This window comes from Pogoniulus pusillus, chromosome 15 (assembly GCF_015220805.1).
Source record: "Pogoniulus pusillus isolate bPogPus1 chromosome 15, bPogPus1.pri, whole genome shotgun sequence".
Lineage (NCBI taxonomy): Eukaryota > Metazoa > Chordata > Aves > Piciformes > Lybiidae > Pogoniulus > Pogoniulus pusillus.
This window is the reverse complement of record NC_087278.1, coordinates 26,997,687-27,024,228: the sequence shown is the minus strand read 5'-3', so window position 1 is coordinate 27,024,228 and position 26,542 is coordinate 26,997,687. Positions and strand designations below refer to the sequence as shown.

The following is a 26,542-nucleotide window of genomic DNA, read 5'->3' as shown; positions in this document are numbered from 1 at the left end:
GGAGAGAATTTGCCAGCTTTTTCATAATATAAAGGAAGGTACTATTTATGATCGTTTGTGCCGACCAAATACTCCTTGCTCTAGGAATGATATACGTTGGCAGGAAATGTCTGGTGGTCTGGCTGGATATTGAGCAACTCCTGGCTTTTCTCCACTCTGCTGCACTTCATGTCATTATCCTTGCTGAAGCCAAACATCTTTCTTTTACTTTGAAAGAGCTTTCTCTTTCATCCCAGGACAAGAGCTGTTCACAGTAGTTATGGAGGAGAGAGCACTTTGTACATATCCTCGAGCAAGCACCTGTACTCAGACACCCAAATGCCATGCAAGTGGGAGGCTTCAGGACTCAACATTGTTCCTCTGAATTGCAGTGGACTTACAGCAGCCTTCTTCCCTTTTATTGTAGTTATCTCTTTGTTAGAGCTTTGCGCTCCACTTTCCTCTTCAAATACCGCTTTTCTGGAAGTGCCATGTGGACAGCCTCCATCCTACACCATTTTACAGCACGATGGAATTAGGTGCTTTTCTCTGGAGGTGGGCTGCTGCATTTAGTAATAAATAATCAGCAGGAGCAGAAAGAGGTAATAGGAAGAGATCTGGCACTGAAGACCACTCTAAGTGTTTATAAGTGGGTTTACAGGACTGTGACCCTGGAGCATGAATCGAAAAGTGCTCCCAGAGAGTTTGGACCTGAAGGGAATGCTGTGCTTTGGGACTGTGTTCTTGGAAGGCTGCCGAGGCAGGTTCAGGTACATGTTTCTGCACTGCCACTGAATGGAGGGTAGGATTAGATCACTCCCAAAGGGGAGTTACCATGCCTGAAAAAAATGAATATGTCTGGAAGCAGACTAAATTAAATAGAAATCTAGCAGACAGGCCTAAAGGTCGAGCTTCTTACTGTGACTTTGTAGCCTCAGCCACTTTCTGGAAACAAACTGCTGCTTTCCCAGTGTGAAAACTTCTGAAGCGTCTTAAGCAAATAAGTCAATGATGCTATGTTTAAACCTTATGTATAGAAGAAGAGGGACAGTGGCATGCGTAGTAGCATACAAAAAGTATTCAGCACATGTATATAGATGCATATGTGCATCTGTACATGCAAGCTGGAGCAGCAGACATGAAACTACTACACCACTGAGAAAGTGGTTTAGTTCCATGTGCTGAAGGCCTTCCTGAGCATTACTTGCTGCTGGCATTAGTCTACTTAATGATTCCTGTTATTCTGTCTTGAGCTTTCTCTTCAGTGCCCTACCAGTAGTCCTCTTCTATAACACTTGACACTTTTCAGTGTTTTCTGAAACAAAAATGTTTCCTAAACATTAATGAATCACTGTTCACTAACAACTCATGAACAGCTCTCTTGTAGATGTATTCATACTGTGCTCGGGCTAGACTTGTAATTGTTTTACTGTGTGCCATAGGACCTATACTGCAGATGAGGTATTAGCTCAAGTGGGACTCAGAAGAAGAAATGGGGCTAAATCTAAAGGGTTCCTCTTGAACATGGAATTAGGAGGCATTCTGAATAGTAGTGGTACTCACAGTGGCAGAATACATTGTCTATAGCTTTTTGGAAATGCTAAATGTAGATTACAAAAATCCATAGTTGTCTTGCTGCCTGACTAAATCTGCCAATAATATAGCTCAGATTTTGGGTGTAGGAACATTCTGTTGGAGTAGGGATCAAGAACAGCAGAAGTTCCTATGTGCAGGCTACCTTTCCCAATGTGAAGCTCCATGTTATATTGGTAAATATTACAAGTTTTACTGACTTCCTAATGAATCCAGGAGATGAGCCCTTTGCAAACAAGGTACAGTGTGTATTTCTTTTCTTGAGAGCATCATCTTCCCTATAGACTCTAAAAAAAAAAGCCTGAACAGAACATGACTTTGTTTCTGTATGGTTCATGAAAGCTCTATAGCTGTAACCTTTTAAAAGTTATTTTTATTTAGGATGTGTAAATTTCAAATCTTATTTTTAATGAGGCACATAGATGATATAATAAATATTTGTTTCCAAGATATGGTGGATAATGTGTTTCACAAGCAGTTAGTGAAATGTGATAGGTTAAGTATCTGAATAGTATATTTTATGTAAGTACAGTATGTTAACATGGTATATAATAGAATTAAACAAGCTGTAATTTAATATAGCTCTTTAGCTCTATAAAGCTTTAGGGATGGGGAAGCTTTTGTCTTTCAGAATTAAAGTTATTTTTAAGTATTAGCAGAAGGGCAATTATTCACTGATTCTGTATCAAAATTCCGTTGAAGTGCCTTATGTAAAAATTGCAGTCCAAGTCTAGGGAGGCTTGAAACTAAGTTAGTACATCAATTAAATATGATTACATGGAGGCTTTTTAAAGGGAAAAAAAGTATAATATTATTTTAAATAGTTAACATACAGTATTTCAACAGGGGAAGTGCTGATTAGATCACCCCCATCTATTTTATGCCATCAGGATTGCTGAGAGGCTTATAATTGTGTTAAATTTTCATATTACTCATATTCGCACGTTAATGAACAGATGCATTGTTACTATTGGGATTTTGCCATTTGGCCTTTCACATCTCTTACCATGACTTCCTACTGAGATCTTTACCATTCTTGCAAAAATTCAGTCATTGATACATGGCTGTCTACCGCATTCATTATTCTGCGCTTCTTTGCCGTAGCCCTCCCGGAATCACCGGCGGAGTCAGGTTGCGGGGACATTCGTTTGTCGCACGAGTCCTGTGGTTGGGGACTCTAAGTCAGTAAGATTTTGAATGACAAAGCTGCCCCCTTCCCCGTCCCCCGGTGAAGTCACACCAAGCCCAGCCCCGGCGCTGCTCCCCGAGCGGCTGCAGCGGTGGCTCGGCGCGGTCCCCGCGGCGGGGCGGGGCGGGAGAGAAGGCAGGGAAGGAGGGAGGCCGGCAAGCAGCCCGCCGAGCGGCAGCGACGGCGGTGCCGCGTCCAGGGCAGCGCGGCCCCGGCAGCCCCGGGCAGCAGCTACTGTTGCTTTAAGGCGGCAAGTTAGACAGGAGACTTCTGTTTCTTTCCGTGCGCACCACGGCGAGCATTTTGTAGAGCTGCAGGGAAAAAGCTTTGTCGAGGTCTTGTCTGACAATAGACTTAAAAGTAAGACGGGCTGCTTTAGGTGCCTGGAGGCTCTGGAGCCTATTGTCAGCGCACAATGGATCTCTATTGCCGCATTCCTGCTTTGCAAAGGTTTGTTAGCTTTTAATGACTGACAGCCCTCTGCTGCAAACGCCGCCTTTGCCCTGGCCCGTTTAGACGCGACTCGGGAATTTTTAGAAAAGCGCATAAAAAGGTGGGGGGGGGGGGGGGGGGGGGGGGGAGGGCAAGCGGCGCCGCTTCTGTGACCTATTCAGATACGCTCGGCAAAATTGTTTCCCTCGGGGATGCATACGGGGGACATACAAAGTTCAGAAGTAGCTGTGGAAGTGCCTGGAGCGTGGCGGCAGGTCCGTATCGTCAGCCCCAACTCGGAAATGCTGATGGCGCTGCAGCAGCCCCTATCCGATTTCCTTAGGATTCCACTGCACTGCCAGGGTTCCTCACAGAGAACTTGCGTTCGGGGGATCCCGGCTCCTGCGGGAGCCTGTCGCTCACACAGCGGGAAGCACACGGTTATCGAGGAGATCACTGGGGTGTGGCAACGGGCATAAAAATAATGTAAACGGGGGAAAAGAAATAGTACATCTCTTCCCGCTGTCAGTGGGGTCCGGCCGGTTGCTTGGCTGGAGTGAGTCCGAGGTGCGGGGGCTGCGCGAATAGGAGGGGTGCAGTGCAAAGCGAGAGGGCAGGCGTGTGCCCGCGTCACTGTAGTTAGTTATGCGTTAAGACGATGCAGCGTGCGGTTGGTTTACGGGGAGTTTGGGCTTGTTTGGTTCTTCGGGTGTGAGAAGTGCTTTGTAGGGAGGGGAGAAGGCCACGCAGAGGGCGCCCGGCGAGCCCGCCTTCCACAGAGCCGCGCCGGGGGGCTGCAGCGCTGTCCCCGCACCGCACCGAGCTGGGGCTTCGAGGGAAGAAGGCAGAATTAGCCAAACGAGATAATCGAGGTTGCTCGTAATGGTTTTTACTGTGGGGAAGATTAACCAGTTGCTAATAATTGTATGGTCTCTAGGCCAGACGGTCCCTTTGATAAGTTAACATGTACTCCCTTTATGCTCCTGGTAGGGGGTAAACAAATGCCTGAACAAATACAAATACACATAAACACGAATGTGGAGAATAGCAGTATATGTCTTAGATCCAGATAATAAGTGTGCTTATTGTTATTTAGATGGAGCATACTGGGACACTTATCTTTTAGTACACTCCATTTTCTAACTGAATGCAGTGCTAATCGTGGGATTGAAAGCTATTGTAATTGTGTACCCATCTAAATGCTGACAAGAATATACAATTACATTGTTTGGAATTGAGTTTAATGTTCTCTGAATTTTATTAGCATTTATATTTACTTATGCATTAAAATTCTGCACAAAAAGAGGTCAGACTACAAGAGTTATAGACATAAATATCAGAACCATCCACACCCTCACTACATTTTCCCTAAAAATACTGAAGAAATATATTTTATTTTTATTTTATTTTTAAAGGAAGTGATAGAATCTGAAATGAGCAAATAATGGGTTTCCATTCTAAGCAATGCCTTTTCTCCTCTGGATTTTGCAGTCTTTTAAAGCTTTTTTTTTTTCATACCCAACTTTTTATTATTATTTATAATGTGCGTGTTACCGGAAAATCTTTCCACAGTATGCTTACCACCACACGATATTTAAACACACATTATAAAGTGAATGTAATTGTAAACACTCAGAGGGATATAATTACATGTAGCAGATTTAGGAGCTAATTCTTTGCTCCTCTCTCTCTCTCTCTCTCTCTCTCTCTCTCTCTCTCTCTCTCTTTCTTTCTCTTTACTCTGCCTTTTATCAACATAATTATTTTTTGACTGCAGACTAACACCCAGAAATTGACAGGCATCTATTATAGGCAGCAACTTGTTCACCAAATTGAAAAACAATGAACTGCAGGTTTATGTGTGCCCATTGTCATACAGAATTACCGGGCCTTTGTTCCGCAAGAGGAAAAAGCTAATGGTTTTGAAACAGCAGGTGACAAAACACATTCTCTCTCTCTTTTTTTTTTTCCCTCTGCCCTCTTATCGGTTTGTTGATGAAGTCATTACAAACTGGGGCCCAGAATAGGGTCGACCTTATTTTTAGCAGATAGACTTTTAATGAGTTCTATTGTGGAGACAGTCATGTTGATTTGCTTACTTTTTTCCCCCCCCTTTTTACTCAGAAACTCCCAGTATTGAAAAGCTACTATCAAAAGACTGGAAAGACAAGCTTCTTGCCATGGGATCAGGGAACTTTGGAGAAATAAAAGGTAACACTGTTTCTGTGCTAAAGCAAATTGAGAATTAATATACAGCTATCTCTGGCTTTATGGAACTTTGTTTGCTTCACTTCCCCTCCCTACTAAACATGGTAATTTGGGACTTAAATGAAATGTATGCTCTCCATCTGTGATAATATAAATAAATGAAATGGTATATTGCCCTAAGTGAATGAATTTATGTAAAGCTTTTATTGCATGTATCATTTTGTGTTGTAAGAGGACACATCCTATTGCTGGATGGGGAAAAAAGTGATTTCACATTTCAAACAGAATTATGTAGTGTCTGAGTACAGCAGAGCTCAGCCTCTGAAGTCTAAGGGTGATCTCTGAGTCTCTGTTAATTTCTGGACAGATTTTGATGATGTAGATTTTTTTCCTTATCTGAATTGGGTGTGGGGGGAGGGAGAGCCAAGTTTGTGTAATGATACCTCTAGGTACCAAAATTAGGCAGTGCAGATTTTAAGAGACAGTGTGCAACATCTGTGCACCAAAACATGTTCTTTTAAAGCTGCGCTCCAGAAGGAAAATGACAAAATTTGACCACTCTCCAGCAGCAGTAGTTTCTGCTTTGCCAAGATATTTCCCTGTTTTATGTATGTGAGGTCATTTTAGGGAACCTGTAGTTGTTTGTTTTCATGTAATTTAATATTTTTGTAATTCTTCCTCAGTGCTTACAATAAGGAACTAAATCAAAATGCATGTGTGTCAAAAATTTGGTTTTAGAGCAGCCATTTCACTCTGAAAGGATACAGTGATGCAGATTCTTCTCCCATTTAGATCGCTGCATATTTGCAGTAGCAAAATCCAAGCCAGTGTTGTTTTGGAAATGTGGAAGTAGAACGAGATAAAAATTAAACCCTTCGATGATGTTTAGAAACTAGATTTCATTTCTCTCATTTTATTTTGGTTTGTTTGTTCACTAATGCTGGTCCCTGCTACCAAGATCCTCATTCAGGCAGGCTCCCAAATCTTGTGCCTGACAGGTTTAAGGACCTTCTGCACAAGACGTGGGCAGTATTCAGTAAGGAATACAACATGACATGCTCTCAGAGGTTAGTGTAGTGGTACACGTGCAAAGATAGTGTTATTTTAGTTATATGTGCCTTCCAGATTGTCATCAATAAGCCACCAGCAGTTTGTGCTGGTCCACTGACTTACACAAGCAGGAAAATATTCTGCTTGCTTTCACTAGCTTTTCTCTGGGAGGCTGTAATTCGAAATACATATATTCGTTGCATATATAGATTAACTTTATAAAATAATGTAGTGCTTCAGCCTCAGGGTGAGATGTAACTATTATGACAGGACCAAAGCTTGGGTTCTGTCTTCCCTCTGAGCACCATTTCTCCATGTGTGTAAGCAACAGGTCATAAAGAGGTAAAGCAGCCACTGGGCTTATCTCTGAGTTTTGGGTTTTAAAAGCGTATTGTTTCGAAATAACATAACTGTCTGCCATGAACTGATTAATCTTTAAGATTTTTCAGGCCCAAAGTACACAGGCGGCTTTCAGATCCACTTTTGGGTGTGTGTTTCAGCAGCTCTTGCGGGTTGCCTGGAGCGTCTTAACTCTTGATGCTCTGGAGACTTTAGAAGGATCCCAGTGATTCTTGTCTGCGTTCAGATGCTCTGAAAAATGCTGTACACTGAGAAGGCGGTCTGTTCCAGGTCCCTATGATCTTGTTCTGTTGGAGGGCAATCTTTTTTCTCCCTTCCTCTCTTTTCCTTTCACAAGCTAAACTTGAAAGCAGCAGCTATATGCTAGCACGAAAGAAATTCAACAGTCCTTTCAGTCTTGCCTGGGGGGAGGATGGGAAGCAACAGCACAGCCTCAAAGAAGAGTTTGCTTTGCTTTAATTTTTGTTTTTTAGCTTCGTATTTTGAACACAAGTTGAGTTATTGTTTTCTCTCTCTGTTCAAAAGCCTCACATCTGAAGCGTTTTAGTGCGACTGTGGTTCTGTGGTTGGGGTATGGTTATTAGGTGTTTGGATCAGGTTTGGCAGTAAGCTGTGAAAACAGGCACTGGTTTATTTTTCCTACTGACTGCCGTGACAGTTGCAATTATTGTCCATTGTTCCTAGGTGGCTAGAAAGGAGGGAGGATACAATAGAGCATTGCCCTCTGGGGGTAAATGAATTTGACTTACAGGTTCTTGGGGGGTCAGACAGGCTGATTATTTAGTGCCCAGGAATGTGGTTTTCATGGCACCGCCAGCCATGAGCGGCCAGCAAACAATGGCTCAGCTGTATTGCAGCTGTATTTAGTGAGGCAACATGAAAGGTGTGCAAGTTGAGCTGCTTTATAGTCACTTATGTGTGCACAGACACACATACTATGCAAGAAAATGTTTTTGTCCTGTAAGAACTTACAGTTGTTAAGTTTTCCAGTTGTGATTTTTTAAAAAATAACTTCTCTTTATATTTGGCCTAGCAGCTGTATTGTTTTTTCTTACTTCTTTATTAGTGATATTTGGAAACCCTGCACGAGTAATGTCTTATTATTAATACACACTGGAATGCGGACAGCTCAAGAAGCTGTACTGCCCAACTGTCTTATGTACTGAATAGTTTTTTCCATTTAACTGTGCAAAATCTCATTGTGTTTTTCATTAGATCTGGGGGAGTTTTAGTACGTCATGTGCTAAAGTCTCAGCACTAGGCTACATATTGTTAATGCCCAAGTCTGTGTTATTGCCATTGAGTTTTATTCTCTGGGAGAGATTAAAAGAAAGGGAGATGAAGCAGAGGACTTTATTTTCTATTAGTGTTATTTCTTTTAAGTTAGAAAGCAGTGATATTAAAGATGGGGGAGTAGGCAAATGGTTGGAAGTCACCAGATTCCCACTTGTTCCTCTCAATTACTTTACTACTTTTGGCAGCTACTTTAAGCTCGTTGTTTGTCTGCATGCCTGTAAAATAGGAGAACCATTACAGTATCTGCAGAGGTCTAGCTGCAAACTTGCCAAGATCACGGTTGGAAGCGTCTATATATGTCCCATTATTAATGGAAAAGGAAATGTAGTATTTGATTCCAGGGCTTGACTGAAAGATACTGCAAGTATTAAAATGGGGCAAAACTGAGAACCTTTTGTATCTGCATTTTTTTTTAATTCAGATGCCTCTGTTTGTTCAGAGAAGTAGTCTGGGGCTAAATAGAGAATGCAAGTTTAGCACTAGAGATTTCGTAAGAAATTCTGTTTCGAAATCCATAGAATTTTTACACTGTTCAAAACAAGTCACTCTGCAGTAAAACCCACAAAACATGCTGTTAAATTGATATCTTTAAAAGTAAAGCTGTAGAACCGTACATTGAATTGGTTAAAGCCTGTTCAACCTTGGTTATATCCATGATACTCAAGAAGAGGGCTCAGAAAGCCTCTGGATTATTCATGGATAATGCAGTTTATTGGATTCAGTAGAGCAGAGAGAACTTCAGGTCTCAAACCGATCATCTACAACAAGGAAGATTATAACCCCTTTTCTGCTTTCAGTGTAGCTGCCTGATACCTGAATTGGAGGCTCCAAGTGGTTACCTTCCTACAAAGCAGATGCAGCATGTAGAGTGGGTTGTTGGTAGGAAAAGGTACAAGAAATGTGTTTCCATGCTCTTCAATGTCAGTGGTCATCCCTATACTTAGAAAATTAACACGAAACTTCTGTTTCACTAGTGTTAGACACCTGAGCAGACTTCAGGGAATGGTGCTCCCCCCCCTTCCCAGGTTCATCATGAGGTGAAAAGTCTTGCTAACTAATGTGAGGCAGCTTTAACCGCGATGAAAACTCTTTTAAAAATTCCTGCCGTGTACACAAAGGCTTTCTGCTAATCTTGTCCATCTCTGGCTTATCGAGAGTTGTCAAGAAATAATAATGCATATTTTGTATGTTCTCCACTTAGCTAATTTTGAATAGGTGTGGAACAAAAGGCTGAGCTAACTTGCCTCTAATCTTTGTGAGTTGGTTTTCTGTTGAAGGGAGAGCATTGTTAACAGTGATTGCACCTGAATCGCTCTAGAAAGACCGGGCAAGCCTCAACCTGATATTTTTTTGTTGTTGTGGTTTCAAAATCTCTTTCTATTGAACAGGTTAGTTCCTAAACAACTCAGGTGAAGTGCTTTGTACACTTACTGTGAAAGGATCATCGTTAGGCTACAATCAGCTCTTCCTTCAATGATAAGTCACTTAAGTCTTGGTGACTCCAGAGGTTGTACTGAAGGAACCACATATTTATGAGTGTAATTGAAAGCAAGATTAGCCTACCAATCCTAATCTTTAATGCATGATAACACAGACATTTGTTTTCTGCAAGAAATTGGCTTCCAAGTTACAGGAAGTATCAGTGCAGGTATTACATCAAACTGCATTTGATGTGTGATAGAGCTGTGTTTGCTGAAGACTCTGATTTTGCTTATGTATTCGGAAGATGGAGCAAGAGAGAGTATGCAGTGAACTGTCTTACTACTGCCAATAATGGATAAAGAGAAATAATCCATTCAGTGATACTATAGCTCATCAGAGCCCATGAATTAAAGACATATGTTATGTAGATTCAATGTATGGATTAAAATGGATAATCTGGTAGGTGACACACAGAATCTTGAGATAAGTGGGCTATGCAGATTTGGTATATGGATTGTGACGGATAATTCCATTTAAGTAATGCTGGACAAGTTGAAGACAAGTAAGCTTTGGGTAGTGCTCAGGTTATGTGCAGTAATCCAGTGAGTGACACTTCGGATCTCATAATCTGTAAACTGAAGACAAGGAAGCTGAGGATTCTACATTTAGATGGGGACAGGAGGAAGGAGGGGGACAGATTATTCCTGGGGAATACACTGGGTTTAAACCTTTGACTAATAAAGCACAGATCCCCAGGAGATGTCTGAAAGCTCCACACTTTCTTAGGAGCTGTGTGAATTTTCATTTACAAATTAATGGTTGAAAAATGTTGGCAAACTTGTGTCAAATGTGGACGTTTTGCATTATTTTTTTTGTGTGGATAGTATTGTATTTGGAGTGGGGAGAGCAGAAGGGTGAGAGTCATAAGTGGTGGAGGTAAGACATGTCTGGTTGTCGTCTTTTAACTGCGATAAATTAATATTGCAACCTACTTAGTATCTTCTCTGTGTTTATTTTTTTTGGATGTGTTTAACAGTAGCAAATTGCAGACAGTGAGCTTTAGTCTTTTGTTAGTATTTAAGAAGTGTTGGGGTGGGGGCACCTGTGGCACACATGGGAACTTAAGTTCTGAGAGGAAATTTGGCAGCTGCTGAAAACACTGGAGATTGATCACAAAGCAATCTGATACTCTCAGGCTGGAGAGGAGTAGGCAGTGCCAATCGAGCCACACCAACGCAGAACTTCTTTCAGGCCAGCTCAAAGCCTGAAATGGAGATTGTGACTGGATGGAGCTGCTCCTATTTGACTCTAGGAACGGAGTTAGTGGAGAGTAGTATCTGTCAAAGGAGGACTGGAAGAGGCTTTTAAAGAGCATTTAAAGTGCAAAGACTGTGAGTTTGTGGCAAATTTGAGCTCTTCTGGGTTTATATTTTTCTGTGTAAAGGTACTTAATTTGATCAGAAAAAAAATAAATCAAATACAACTTTAATTTTAAAGATGTTATTATTAATAGAGAAAGTAGAATAGAATTGAACTAATTAAAGTAGCAAATGCCAGTGGCTTCATTTCCTTTGGACATGTGGAGAGTTGGGTAACAAAGGGAACCTGAAGCAGTTCTTCCTTGTATTAAAACTACCTGAAAGATGGGCTGATAGAGATGAGTGTTGCTGAGTTACCACTACCAGTTTGTCAAAACAAAGCAGAAGCACACATTTTTTAACTGTTTTTCCTGCTAACTGCATAGAATTCCTGCCACAGATGCGATTTTCCTAGCCTAGTCCTAGCTTGTTGTCTAGACAGTACAACAATGAATAACCTCTGAGAAATAGTCTCAATGTAAATGTTGTCTGTTCCTTTTGTAACCTTGACAATAAGTTATTAACCTGGTTGAATACCAAGCTTTGTTTGCAGTCTGGTGTACCAAAACTTTCTGACAGCAAATAAAAAGTACTCACTGACAGCTTCTTCCCAGCGTTCCGAAATAGTAATGTGCTGGTCTGTTACAGAGCAGACAGTTAAGTTTTTGTCCCCACAGAGTAGGAGTGGCAAAAAAGGGTAATTGTTCATTTGTTTGTATTTGTTCTGCAAAGTCTTCCACTGAAACCTAAAAGATTAAGACTATGCTGAAATAACTTTTTCCTAGCTTGCTGTTCTGAAAAGGATTTTTATTTGTCCATTAGAAGATTCATTACCTAATATAAGTACAGACAAAACAGATTGAATTCTGGTCTTTTTCCCCCCTTTGTTTCTTATTGCGATGTCTGTAGCTTGCTGACTGAAAAGCAGTCAGAGTTTTCTTTTATTATGCTGACTTCCCATATCAATCAGATGAAGTAATTTAATTTAGCAAGATAGGTAGTTCTAAGTGATGACAATCATTGTCTGGTAAAGTTGGCTTAAATACTTAATGAAAAATACCAGGATTTAGATGTTTATATCCTGACAGGATTTGCTGACCTGAAAAGCTGTGTGCCAGTCCATAATAAAACACTCTCTAAAGTATTGATTAGGGAAGCATCAAGAGTTTTGCACATGTACACAAGTGCATACTCGCATTCACCCACCAACACACACCAGCAAGTACATAAAGTATAGAGTCATTGCCTGGCCATAAACATCTGACATTTCTCTTCAGAGACAGAGAAAAGGAAAGTTTAAATTCTGAACTTACCTCAGCCAGTTAGATCTGTTGGTCAGACTACGTTTCCTGAAGGCACGTAACACAGCTCCCCATTGCCTCACATATACAACTTGGGGTGACGTCAGCAGCATGGCTGGCTGTGCAGCAGGGAGAATGCTCCTCTTTATTAAGTTATAAATAGATTTTTTTTTAGGGGGAGTTTGATTTTAAGCAGAAGAAGACGAAGTGGCCTGTTTTACTGTTCTCATTTCCTTACTGAGTGAAGTCATGTTGGGTTTGGATTTCTAAAGTAGCAGAGCAAAGTTCTGACTGGGATAGGGGTTGGGGAAATACAAATAGTTGATAATAGGATGAGAATGGAACTCTTAAGATACTGGGAAAACATCAAGAAAAGACACTTAAGGACTGTTGATATTTATATTCGCTCTTTGGATATTACAGTGTTAGTGCTAGTAGGAGTTAAGTTCTTCTGAGGACAGTTTAATTGTAGTTATAATAGGTTGTAATCCACCTTCTTGGCTCAGTTTTGTATCAAAGCTGTTACATCCCTAGCTTAGAAATCACGCTGGAAAAAACATGCCACTGCGGGAAATGCTTGAAAATGCTCAGTTTTTAGCTGATGTGTAATTTGTAGTTACATTATCACACTGTTACATCAGAGTAAAGTTACACTGAAACTGTTGTGGCATGGTTCTGTTGCTTGGTTAATTGGATGGTGTCAGTAATGGCTTTGGTAATAGGGTCCTTTTGGCTAGAAGTGTACCTAGTACTGAACTGAATCAAGCGAAGATTTCATTATTTAACATCTCTGTTAAAAAGTCAAAGGGGAAATTCTTTACTGAAATAGTTCTGGAGACTTCAGCAAGGCCGGCAGTAAAACAGTTTACAGTGTGTGAAGTTGGGTATTACTTTAGGTGAGTTTCTAAACCTTTAGGTCTGAGTTTTCTCTTAGAAACAGTAACGCATGCCACTGCCTTTCTACCTGCTCACAGTCTTTATGACGACTAGTCAGCTATTGCTTTGACATAAAAACAAATGCTCTATTCCACATACGTTAATTATTATACAACATAACATTATTTGAATACAGAGGACTTCTAAATATGTTCTTATTTCCATTTAATATTTTTTCTCCTCTACGAAGTTTTGTAAATACAGGAGGATTTCCCTCCCCCCCTTTTGTAACCGTAGTTAATGGCATGAACATAACACAGTAGTATTGTGTCTTCCAGGCTTTGTACTCACACATTGTTTTCTTTGATTTTTCCTTGAAAGACAGATGCTGACAGTTCAAAAGCTATTTACGTAATTACTTTGATAGTAAACTGACTCGGGGGATACATTTCACTGTCTGTATGGGGGTGGGGGTGTGTGCACACGAGCACCCCTGATTGCTAACGTTCCTAGCAGCTTAATTGAGACATGTCACTGGGATTGAGGAGAGCCTTGCCATGTCTCTGCCCCTTGCAGAATACACTGTTTGCTGTACGGCTGCAAGTGGATCTGTAGGCTGGCTGCAAGCAAACATTCTCATTGCTTGAGTGTTTGCAGCAAAAGCTTAAAGTGCCTGTTAAAGAAAATATTGGCTTTCCTAATTTCTCATTTGCATTCTCATTCTGTCTAATAAATTATAATAAAGTATTTACTGTTTTGATTGCAAAAGCAGTTTCTCTGCCTTCTTTTTTTTTTTTTTTTATTGCTTTGGTTCTGTTTTGGGTGGGTATGCCAAGGTTTCTCCTGTTCGTTTTCTCACTTTAAGTGTGTCATTTGGTCATATTGGTGTCTTCATTCTAATGTTTATTAAAATGTTACTGTCATTGCCAGTCTGAGACTGTGAATCAGAACTAAGAATGTGTAATAGTTTATTTCACATTCGAGTACATTTCTTTTACTACTTAAATACTATTGTGGATAGTGTTGATCTGAGATGAATTTTAGATTTGGTGATACAGAATGCCACTAATTTCAGTCTTCTTTTATTGCCATCTGCCACGGGTGTTGCATCCACAAACATGGTTTGTTTTTTTTTTTCTTTCCAAATTTTTTTTTGTGGTGACAGAGAAGAAGCTGATGCATCTGGAAAGCATCTTTTTTTTTTTGGCCATTCACTATATCAGCCCGTAGTGTGTACTTCAATGCTCTCTTGCCTGAGTTGTTTTGATAAGTGGTGAAAAATCCACATTTTGCTACACCAGTGGTAGAGTACAGAGAGAACAGTATGAGCACCTGCAGCAGTCTCCTAAAAGGCAGATGGGCTGATATTGAAAAGCTTTGTTAAACATAAAATGTGAAATATCTGTTTGTTAGGGATCTGCAGGTAATTAAGAGTAATTTTTGAGGCAAGCATTGATGTAAGCCACTCTCCTTCTACTCCTCACTCAATACCTGTTTGGAGTGGTCTAGCCTGCTGTCAAGTTAGACGCTGTAGTGATGGACACTTCTGTTTCCTTGCAGCTACACTGCATGGCCAGAGTAAAAAGCAATGCATGTGTGGAGTACAGGCCAGCTCCAGAACCTTTCCTAATTGGACACTACTTGGAGCAGCTCTAAGTGACTTTACTAACAAGGTAGCTAAAACTAGCTACTGGTGGATTACCCTCGCTGAGGTTTGCACTGCTTCCCACATTCTAGTAGTGTTACCAGCCATGGGAATAAGTCATTAATTCCTAAGTATCTAAACAACTTTCTTTATGCACTTGGTGCTGTAATTACTTAAAACACTGACACATTTTGCTCTGGAAGGTAGAGAATTCTTAAAATGGAAATCCCTGAGATGTCAAGACGCATCACCGATGATAATGGTTTAGATCTCATGCAAGTTAACAGACAGAAACAATGGTGATAGGACACAAATCCACCAACCTTGCCCCTCCTCACAGCATCTAGAAAGGAATACCAAAATGGCAGCTGGTACTCTTAACTCTGCATCGTGTTTTAGTACATCAGAAAAAAGTTCCTGGCACTGAATGTACTTAAGTAATGACCAATGCCCTCAGCTCACCGTCAAATAGTAGTGAAGTAGGATTTGGCCTTCATTTGTTATGCAAAGTAAGTAATTTGTAAATGGCAGCTGTGGAGTGGCAGTTGAGCTGGCCATTTCCACAAAAGAAATTACAGCAAAAGTGTGCTAGGTGATAAGGGTAACATCAAAAAGCCCGAATTGATACTCAATGCAAACACTGCTTAATCATCAGTGGGGCTTATATAGATGTGTGGATAAAGCAAGGGGAAGCCTACTGAGAAGCTCATCATCTTCCAGTACATCCACACATCTGATCTCTCTTGTATCTGGTTTTGTGTAGGTCACTTAGAAGCATGGCTATCTGAATACTTACTTTATAAGGGATGGTACCTTAAAGAATTGAAATGGTAAGTAAGTGCTATTGAAGGCATTGGAAGGACAGGATAATTACATGAAAATAAAGTACCTGCTGTGTTTTCCAGAAAGTATTCTCCAGTGAGATTTTTTTTTAAGTCAACACTGATAAATTCTCCCTTTTGGTTTATCAGCAAACTGAAATTGATCAAGAAATACAGTGCAAGAAGGCTGCCTTTTGTCAGACTACTTCCACTCCAGTTTATAAAGCAAAGGAGTTATGTATTGTACTTACTAAGCTAGTAGACACTACATTGCCTTTGGACATCTCAAAGTTTCTTTAAGTAATTCTGAAGAGACTGAGTTTGGTGGATTTGTGCTTAGCTGCATGGGCTGTGGTGTGCCTGCAACTTTGTTGTCCTGACCATTTGCTTTGGGTTCCTTCTGTTTGAACAAAGCAGTTGTTTTCCCAGGGAAGAAGGTGTTTTTTGGTGTTTTTTCCTTCTCTCTAGGTAAGTCAGATTAAAGCATAAACTGTAGTAGGTGGTTGGCCCTGCAATTGTGCAGTTGTTTCTTGTCAAGGTCAGGGCATTGGCATGTGGAGCGTTCTGCTGTCTCTTGGGAAGGATGGTCTGAGCGCTGGAGCACGGGGCTGGATATCAACATTTCTTTGCTACTGCTGTTGGTAACTAACTCTGTGACCTCCCTGTCAGTTTACACATATGGAAACAGTTTTCCACCTTTCAGAGGTGTGGTGGGGATTAATTTAACTTTACAGCATGCTTTTTGATTCCCAACTGAAAGCTACTGTGGGAGCTCAGAATACACTGATGAACCAGTACCAGCTGAAGGTCTTTGATGTGTGTTGATATGTTTGTCAAGGAGTTTATATGACAGTGATTTCTTTTTGCTTGCCCTACCTTTAGGACTAAGCCAATTCTGTGTATTCTTTCCCTCACTAGGCCTTTCTCCCTCTTTCCTGCTTGTGCACACTGACCAAGTTTGGAATAAAATCTCTGGTGGAAAAAAATTAAACAAATTCTCAGATTTCAGATGTTTCAGTGTGCCCAGCCTGTTGTACTGCCACTTATCAGTATACTTGCAGTGTTCATTGGATAAGCATTACAGTAGACCGGTGTGCTAGCTGCGAATAGGACAAGGAAGGAGCTGCCTTCTAGGTTAATTCTTTTATGTCACTTGGAAACACTGCACCTTTTTTCCTAGAGAAAAACAAATGAAGGATGAAAGAGTGGCAATAAACATGTCTGATTAATTGTATGGCCAGGTGGCAAATGCATTATTTGTAGCAGTTCTCTGTCTCCAATGTTTGAAATAAAAATCCTAAGTTAAAAGTGTTTTTTTCAGCAGTGTTATTACTTTAACACTGGCTTCCCTTCTTTCTCATAGCTTTTAAGAGAACAGGTTTATAGTCCTATGGTTTCTGTTTCAGTGTGTTTCTCAAGTTTCCAGCTCATACCACAGTTTTTTTGGAGGCTGAGAATATTCTGCTATAGCTCTTCGTTACATCATGTGAATATTTTCACATTAATCTCTAGCATCTTAATAAAAAGTTATTAAAGTTACATTTCCTTTATATGAAAATGTTAGTTCTTTGGGTTTTCCCACTTGTATATGGCTGTTTACATATCCAGTTAAGGGCTTGGATTTGGCTGGCATAGAAAATGGGAGGTTGCTTGGGAACACAAAATTGAAATAAAACAAAAGTAAATTTAACTATAAAGCAAAGAGCCCTAACAGTGACACCTCAAAGTCTGTGGCAGAGTCTTCCAAAGAAAGCAGTAGATGATTCACCATTTCAGACATTAAATCGGATCTAGAAGGTTGTAGTAAGTATATTGTAGAGAACATTCCTGCACTGGCAGGGGGGCAGACTAAATGAGCTATTACCAATAGCTCTTTTCCATGTCTGACTGATAGTTGGCTAGGAACAAGTTTAGTACACTAGCCAATTTTTCTTTTTTTTTTCTCTCTCTCTCTTTTTTATTTTTTTCCCACTTGGAGTGCACTGGTGACATTGGCAGAAGAATGCTTCCTGTGTTTGGGAAAGGTTTGTGTGGCAGGGCTGTCCCAAAAGCAGGCTATTTTCAGAGGAGGCATAGACACTGATAGCCTGAATGCTTCTGTAAGGCTTGAGAAAGGGTTTCAGAGGCTCTGACTCATGTGAGAGGGTGTGGTGGTGGTGGGGATATCTGGATTAGCTGTTACACATATTTTCTAGTCTTTTAAATCAAAGTCAAATGATCCTGGATACACTAATAGTATCCATTTTTTGGTTTAGTGTATGATTCATAGTTTTTGATTTTTCCTGGAATTTTTTCTTCCCTTCTCTTATAACCACTGCCCTTCTGGGTAGAAGAAGAATTTTAACAGAGTGATTATGAGAGTGAGGTAGTCAGTTCCTGTGTCTGTGTCTATTGAACTTCTCTATTAAAAAACTCACCTAATGGCAGTACAAATGAGAGAGATGGTGAGTTGCATTTAAGTCAGCTTTTCTGATCTGTTTATGCAAGACTTCTTCCTTTAAAAATACTCATCAGTGGCAGCACCAGCAATGGCAGTTAGTGACAATTTAAATAGTATATAATTTCATCCTAATCAGGGCAACTGTAGATGACATAACAAGTAGCATCCTGACAGCTGTTGTGAGCTGAGCTAGTAACAGTGAGAAAGCTGAGTGGGAGGAGCGAGAGAAGTATCCAGCTCCCAGGAGACTTCTTTACTTCCCCTTGATTATAGAGGGATGCTGAAACACACCTTACGTGTTCTGTAGGTGTCAAAGCATTGATATGGCTTTGTCATAAGTCTCTGATAACAATGTAGATGTCTTTTAAAACTGCAAGTTACAGAAAATGTAAACAATGCTTAAAATTCGAAACCATCAAAAACAGGCAGAGGTTTTTCCCTTATTGATATGATAAAAGGACAGTGGAAAATAGTTGAAAGGGCAGGGAAACATTTAAGTGGGACACCAGCATGCATATGGAATTATCCTCTATGACTTTCCTGTGGAGGAACAAGTCCTAATGTGCAGTATATTGCAATATGCTGTTGCATTTTGGTTCTACTAAAACTATCCTTCTAGTGAAGCTGCAAAATAAAAGCCTGGCTAGCTCTAAATTTCTTCTCTTTACTGTTTTGCCTTTTTTTTTTTTTTTCACCATATGATGCCCAGGGACTCCAGAAAGCCTCGCTGAGAAAGAAAGGCAGCTCATGGGCATGATCAATCAGCTGACCAGTTTGCGAGAACAGCTGCTAGCAGCTCATGATGAACAGAAGAAACTGGCTGCATCACAAATTGAGAAACAACGCCAGCAAATGGAGCTGGCTAAGCAGCAGCAAGAACAGGTGAGTGATTATTACAGCAGCTTTCAGCTTATATTATTTTCTAGGAGGACTTTCCAATAGTTAATCTTTTAGGATTGATACTTTCAAATTTGCTCGCCATCCAAATTTGTGTTTTCTTAGGTGAAGAAGTTTGAACAAAACCACGTTGGAAGAAGTCTCTGATTTGCAATATGTAAATGTTGCTCTTTGTCTTAAAAAGATCCACCTTCCATTGTGGAGATAGTCTCTTCCAATGGCAACAAAATAAAGATGCAGATTTAGCCCTCCTGAGTAATCTTGCAATGCCGCTTGAATTTGGTGGTGCTGAATAGGTATAAAAGGAACAAAATGCTGCACTTGGATTGTAATGTGAGAAACAAAAAGGTTGGGTTTGCCAACTGTGGAAAAAAAGTGAGAGAGAAAAACACATAAAGTCAGTGAACAAGTGTTACATTTTTCTTCTAAAGTTGGGAGGCTTAATTTTCAGCTCTTGCCAATATGCCCTGCTCTGAAAATGCAAACGTGTTTTCACGTGTGAAGAGTTCCAGTGTGCATGTGGCCATTTTATGCAAGGATGCAGCTTTTCTAACAAATGTGCACCATACAAGTTTTAACAGAAGTGATTGCCCATTTTTGTACCTGAACGTGGTCTGGGAATACTTAGACACCTGGCTTTAAATTTTGTCATGAGTCCATTGTGGTACCTCTTAATGTGAAAGTGTTTTTGTCTGCCTGACCATCTATTTCAGCTTGTCATGAGATTAGTTTGTATCACAGAATTGCAGCTATGTTTATTGGACTCACAGAATTCTTTGGTATCTGATAGAGTTGTCACACGTCAGTGTTTGTCTTGCACTAAACAGAGCTCAAGATTCTAAACCACTGCTGACACCTCTGAACATTTTAGCTTTGTTTTACCCTGTTCTTCGTTATTCCAAAGCCTTATCTTACATACTGTGGATTTTGGCCTAATACCTGAACTCCTACACTGGGAGTACAGAACTGACTTACATAAGATAACTAGAGAATTTTTATGTTCTTTGTATGGAGAAGGTAGGTAAAGGTTGAAAGTGAACTTGGCAAGATTCTTCCAAGAGGAGAGATCATGTTTGCTTTACTTTTTAAAGGCATTGCAGCTACAGGACAGCTGAGTGATCTGAAAATGGAAAAGAAAATTGAGTATGTGAGAAATCCTGAAGGATAATTATTAGGAAGACAAGATTTTCTTTGAATTTCAGACATTGTGCATAATTTCACATAATTTAAAGTGACCAAACCTTCAAAAAAAAAGAGTTTGATAGAATATATTTTGGTTGCTTAAAGAGAACTTCTAGAAAGAAAATGCTTGTTTAATCTTTTAGATGTGGAGTTAATCATGAGGTTTTTTTCTGTTAATAGTTTAATAATAGAAATGAAAGAAAATAGCTAAGAGGAAGAATGCACAAAATTCCTCCCAGTAAGTATCTATAAATTCCCATCTGACCCAGAGATGTGTACGCATACCACAGGGAAGGAGCAATACTGTGCTGGTTATTCATGAGGGCTTTTGTGATTACTTAGATGAAAGTTGTTCAAGTTTACTTTTTAAGTTTGAGGTATGTAACAGTTTATCTCCAACAGTCCTCTGAGAGCTCTAATTTGGTTCTGTTACTGTCTCCTTTTTCTTTTACCATACATAAAATGTGTCTGCGGTGAGGTTCCCAATCATGCAGTCAGTGGAGAGGGAAAATGGAAGTCCTTATTGAAAATGCACATGTCTTTTAAGAGGACACTTAGGATGGCTTCACCAGCTTCTATAAATCAGATTCAGTGTTGAGCTGTGTAGCTTTGCACCACCCCCTTAGCTTCTTTCAGCTGATGCATGCATCGAAGAGTCAGGGATTTTTCCTAACCCCAGTACCAGTGTCTCTGTGTCTGTTTCTGCATCAAGGAAATACACAAGCTAATACCTTCCCTGAGTGTCACATTTCTTTTTTTCTTTAAAAAAAAATTGTTATAGACAATGCCAAACGTGAAAGAATATTAGTGCCCAGCCTCGTTTTTTGCATTTCCTGCCTTCTCCTACTATTTTTAAGTTTTTCTGCCAGTATTGTTCTTCCTCCAGCAAGTTGGAGCAAATGAGTGCTGACTTTTAGGGAGGATTTCAACAGTGCCATTTCAGATGGTGAAAGTGGAGAGTTTTTTGCTTAAGTTCGTCTCTTGATATCCAGCACAATATTGCCATCTGATTCTCTTTCACACTAGTATTAACTATGATTTGCTCTTGAATACAAGCCTCTCACTTCAGTGGCAGTCCAGGCTGCGGAAGCACTGGAAGTCTTACCAGTTTTATAGAACAATTTAAAGAGCCAGGCAAGGTGGAAGTCTGCTGTGCACCACTCACGAATGCTAATGCAAATCTCATATTTCTTCTGTGTAATTTCTCCACAGATCGCAAGACAGCAGCAGCAGCTCCTTCAACAGCAACACAAAATTAACCTTCTTCAGCAGCAGATCCAGGTCAGAGATTATGTCTCCACATGTGCTCCTGTTGTGTCTCTCTTCTCGTTTCCATTTCCCCATGCTTTCCCTCAGCCATTATCATAGAATCATAGAGTTGTAGAATCACAGAATTGATGGAGTTGGAAGAGAACTTAAATAACATCTAGTTTCAACCCCCATGCCATGGGCAGGGATATCGCCCACTAGACCAAGCAAGGCCTCCTCCAGTCAGCTTCCACAACCCATTCCAGTGTCTCACCACCCTTACAGTACAGAAATTCTTCCTAATGCCTAATCTAAATCTACCCTGCTCCAGTTCAGAACCATTGCCCCTTGTCCTGTCACCACATGCCCTTATAGGAAATCCCTTTCCAGCTTTCCTGTAGGCCCCTTTCAAGTTGTAGTTTCTTTAAAAATCTCTGCAGATGGCTTACATCTTATTTATGGGAACACATGAGGATGTTTTCTGTCAGTATGTAAAAAAGGTCAGTTTCTCAAGGGCCTTATGATTAACAGAGCTGCTATAGGATCAGGAAGCAGATATGAGAGGAGCTGGTCATGTGATCAAGGGTTTGCAGTACCAAATCCTCTTTCAACTGTAGATCAGAAGTGGTAAAAGTCAAATCTGGCCAAAACATTGTTTAGATTCAGGAGAGTAATTGTTTAGGTGCTAGAATTCTACAGATTTACTGCTAGTAGTAGAAAAAAAATTGTTAACCCAGCATAACCAGTACAGTTTATTTAATTTTTTCCTTAAAATATTCAGGAGTTTCTTTTTGTGCCATTGACTCTATGCAATTACATCTCTTCTGTGTATATATGCATGCCCCTGTTTAGGGAATGATGCAAATCAGTTTCCTCATGAAGGTTTTTGCAGAGTGACGAAGTGTTTGACATTTTACAGATACCTGAATTGTGGTAAAATCTCTAAGTATGCTGTTATGGATAGGGCATTACAAGGCACTGTGGAAGGGGATGCTATGTTCTGTTTGCCAACAGCAGGATTTTTCTTTCAAAGCTTCCCTTTAATGTTTCAATACTAGTTGCCTAAAATTAAGGGCCATATCCGTAACTCACCTAAGAAAACTTAACTCCAGCAAAATCAGAGGAGTTGCATGGCTCTACACTACAAGAAAAACTGGTTCTGCCATTTCAGAAGATACTCTCTCAATATCAGGACTTGTGTAACTATGAAAAACTTCAGAGGAAGGTCCACTCCTGTGTTATAAGGCAACTTTTGTACAAGATGTCTTTGCTGAAAATAATACTGAGATTGGTAAGGCCTGCCTTGGCCTTGGCCTTGACCTCTGTATTTTCTTTTCTTTAAATTTGAATGTGGGAGGATTTATCTTTATTGTTGTGTCTTTAATAAGACTTTAAAAAGAAAAACAATAGTAGAACCTCTACAATAGCAAGGGAAATTATTTACATTTTTAGCGTTTAGCTATAGCAGTGAGAGAGGAAGTTGTTTTATAAGCAGTGAATAAAAATAAATTGAAGTTGTTTTATAAGCAGTGAATAAAAATAAATTGAAGTAACATAATTTAACCCCAATCCTTTTAAGTTTTAAGTCCTTAGAGATAAGAATGAAGGATGTCGTTTTTAGAGTAGTGGAGAACACTGATTATTGATAATGAGATGTAGAGTCTTTCATCTCTTGATCCCTGGTCCAAGTTTGACCTAAGTCAGTAGTAAATGAAAGTCAGCTAGCTAGCGTCTGATACAAGCCACAATCCTAAGAAATGATTTGGAGGTCTGTCTCAAGGAGTTTTGAATGAAATACTGACCCTGCTGAGGTCAGAATTTCACCTCCAGGGTCCACTCCGCACAAAACCCATCAGACTTAGGGTACCCTCCTTTTGGATGGTCACATGGTAAAGGTCAAGAGTAGCACCGGCAAAGAGACAATACTGTCTTCTCATTCCCACAGAGATGATCTGTTTGGAGTGAGATTTTGCTTATACTGCCTGCCTCTTGACAGTTCCATGATCTGTATGGTCCTGAATCTTAGTTGCAGTCCAATTACTGTGAAATCACTGTTAGGAACAATTGCTGTGAAACCATTGTTAGGAAAAAAACATATTAAAAAAAGCCACAAAAGCTTACTGACAGTGAATACAATGCAAAATATTTCTTCTCAACTGCATGCTTAGTTGACAGTTTCTGAAGAAATCTTCCTTTGTATCTAAATGGAGATGAAGAAGTCAACCTAACATGCCCACATTTAAAAGAGTCTGCGAATTTACAGATCAGGTTATGGTAGTAGGTAGAACAAAACTTTGACATGAATGTAGCTGTGAGTTCAGCTTTCCTGCCCTTGCCTGAATTAATCTAACAGGCTTCTGTCACGTTGGCCCAGAGTTTTTAAATAGCATTAGATTTATTGACAGGGAAATATTTCTGCAAAGTCTGGATAAGTGACTTATGTGCAATTGAATGATTAGACTGCAGTTATGAACACAACCTATTTATGACAAAGGAGTCGTTTCACTTGAGCCAATTTTTTTCTAGGCTTGTAAGAGTTGCTGTAATTCCAGATAAATTATTACACAGAAAAAAGCCATTGAAATATTGTATTGAAAACATAATACCCTAAGGTTAAAAAAAAAACACAGCCTGACTGACCCCATGATTTATCCCTTTCTCTGAGCGTGCTAACTTGGAAACAGTTCCCTCTCTCTTTACCCCAGCATACAATCACCCAGATGCATACGATACAAAAGCAGGGAACTTAGAGACCTGCAAATGTTGAATGTAGCTACAGCTCACTTAAACTAGTCACTTCTGTGAAGCTAAAGAACTATAGGTTAGCTGTTGGAGCTTAGAATCTCTGACTGACTTGATGTCTTCTTCATATTCACTTCTTCTAAGTTAACTGGAAAGAGCTACCACTAATGCAGAAGACAGAATGCTTGGGTTTGTATAGAGAGTTAAGTAAAGGATGATGCTGAAGTGGAGAACAAGTTGCAGATTAGATTGAGAATCTACGTGATCTCAGAATGCTAAAATATGATGTAGACAAGATTTTGTGCTTTGGCAAATGTGGGATTTTTTTGGTTGTGGGGGGTTTATGCTGGTTTTGTTTGTTTGTTTGTTCTTTTCCTGTTTCTTTTTCCCTTTTTTTCTCATTTTCTCCTTTCTTTCCCTTTCCCTTTCTCTCCCTCTTTCTCTCTCCCTCTTTCTCTCTCCCCCTTTCTCTCTCCCCCTTTCTCTCTCCCCCTTTCTCTCTCCCCCTTTCTCTCTCCCCCTTTCTCTCTCCCCCTTTCTCTCTCCCCCTTTCTCTCTCCCCCTTTCTCTCTCCCCCCTTTTCTCTCCCCCTTTCTCTCTCCCCCTTTCTCTCTCCCCCTTTCTCTCTCCCCCTTTCTCTCTCCCCCTTTCTCTCTCCCCCTTTCTCTCTCCCCCTTTCTCTCTCCCCCTTTCTCTCTCCCCCTTTCTCTCTCCCCCTTTCTCTCTCTCTTTCTTTGGGGCATTAGGGAAACTCTCATCATCTTGACTTCTTCATCTTCTTTTGTGAGGCCACAGTCTGCTTCCCTGTGTCCTTACTCTAGAACATGGTAAAATCTGGGGCTGTGTAACTATCATATCAGGTGGACAGGGAGTGGAAAAAAAAGAAGGGTTAGTTGCTCCCTTTTCATGATGCTGAGGACAGATAATGAGTGTGTGTGGTGTTCTACCTTGAGGGGTGCCTCAGAGGTTCAAAGTCTTGTGAGGTGGTGCAGTAGACACTTTCCATTTACTTGGAGAAAAAGTCTACCCCAGATTGACAATTGAATAGTTTGCTTTGAAGCTCGGTGACAAATGTCACTTTAATTGAATGGTATTTAAAGTAAAATATGATTGTTAAAATTCATAAAGCAATTTATATTCAGTAGGCCACTGTTGATAAAACAGGTCAAATTCACAGTCTAAATTGTGATTAAAACCCATGCTGCTTATCTCACAATTTTGCAGGGAGCTTGACAGTATTTTGCTTTTCCCTCAAGTCCCAGCTCTTGGAGTCATGTGATGACAAAAATGCCAGCTTTCATTTCTTCAAAATGTAAACTCCCAGCTCTCATATTTCCAGGCAAAATCTGAAACCATGAGCACTACAAGATCCAAAATTAGAAGGCAAACAAAACGGAGGCCAAATGTTGTGTTTTAAACTGTTCAGAATTTTAGGCAAAATTTCTTTTGGAGAGCCCAGCTCAAGATCTTGGAACACTTAAGGTTGCCAATAATGTAAAACTAAGAACTCAAAGCAGCAAGAAACAACAGTGCTGCTTTACTATGTCTCTAACAGTTGGACCACAGTTTTGTGTGACTTTTAATGGTGCCAGTACTTGGTTACTAATTTATATTCTTTACTGGGTGATGTACTTAGTCTAAGAACTGAGTGCTATCTGAAACTTGAGAGTAATTCCTGCCATTCAGCCACCACGTGATGACTCTCTGTTTTAATAGAGGGATTTCTTTTTCCTTCAGAGCTAGAGACTTGTCAGCAGGTGTTCTAACAGGATTTTTGTTAGAAGGTTCAGACCTCTGAAGAATGAGAAGATCTCATTCTAAATTATGATGCAAAGCTAGAAGGGCATGCCTCTAACCTGCTGTTCCTCCTAGGTGGGACATGAATCCTTCCTGCTGCCTGGCTGGGTGGTACAGGCAGCTCCAGAACCTGGTGGCACCTGGCACGAATATCAGGAGGTCCTGCTTCCAGGCAGAAGCCTTACTGTGGCCTCAATGGCCTCAAGCTTTATGGACCCTTAACAACAGGCAGTGTAGGTACCATGGCCATCCAGACTGCACTATTTTGGGCTGAAAGGTTTTCCTGAATCCCTCAGCTGCCCTGTGTGTCCTCTCAGCTACAAATAAGGCTTTCCTTAGTGAGCTTGGATTCAGATTTCTGTCCTCTTCACCTGCTGACAGCTGGCTGTGTCCATTTCCCCATGAGTTGTGTTGGCAGATGGAGAGACCTGGCTGTGCTGGTGTGTTCCCAAATTAGAATATTCTCATTTTCATTAATTTCTGAGGTCTAAGGTGTTGTTCCAATGTGGAATGTTAATAAAAGCTTGAATACTTGGAATTTCCTGCAGGATGGTTAGTCCCTTTTGTAGCCAGACCTCTGTTTCAAAACCTAGATGTATTTTGGGGGAGGAAAGAAGGATATGGTTTCTGAGTTACATAGAAGTTCAGAATATTTTTTGAACTTAATGTGAAGTTTTGAAATGACACAGTTGTTATTGTCAAAACT

The 26,542-nt window shown here is 40.3% G+C and overlaps 1 protein-coding gene across 15 annotated transcripts in view; it reads left to right on the top strand.

Moving 5' to 3' along the window:
- The window catches only part of SOX5 (SRY-box transcription factor 5), a 371,094-nt gene that overhangs the window by 197,127 nt on the left and 147,425 nt on the right, over positions 1-26,542 (top strand). For 13 of the 15 annotated variants that reach the window (XM_064155975.1, XM_064155969.1, XM_064155972.1 and 10 more), the window contains 3 exons: positions 5,318-5,404; positions 18,680-18,852; positions 21,262-21,330. In XM_064155975.1, the coding sequence (XP_064012045.1) occupies positions 5,318-5,404; positions 18,680-18,852; positions 21,262-21,330 (329 nt within the window). The remainder of the gene's footprint in view (positions 1-5,317; positions 5,405-18,679; positions 18,853-21,261; positions 21,331-26,542) is intronic. The other 2 variants (XM_064155978.1, XM_064155977.1) reach the window with 1 other exon arrangement.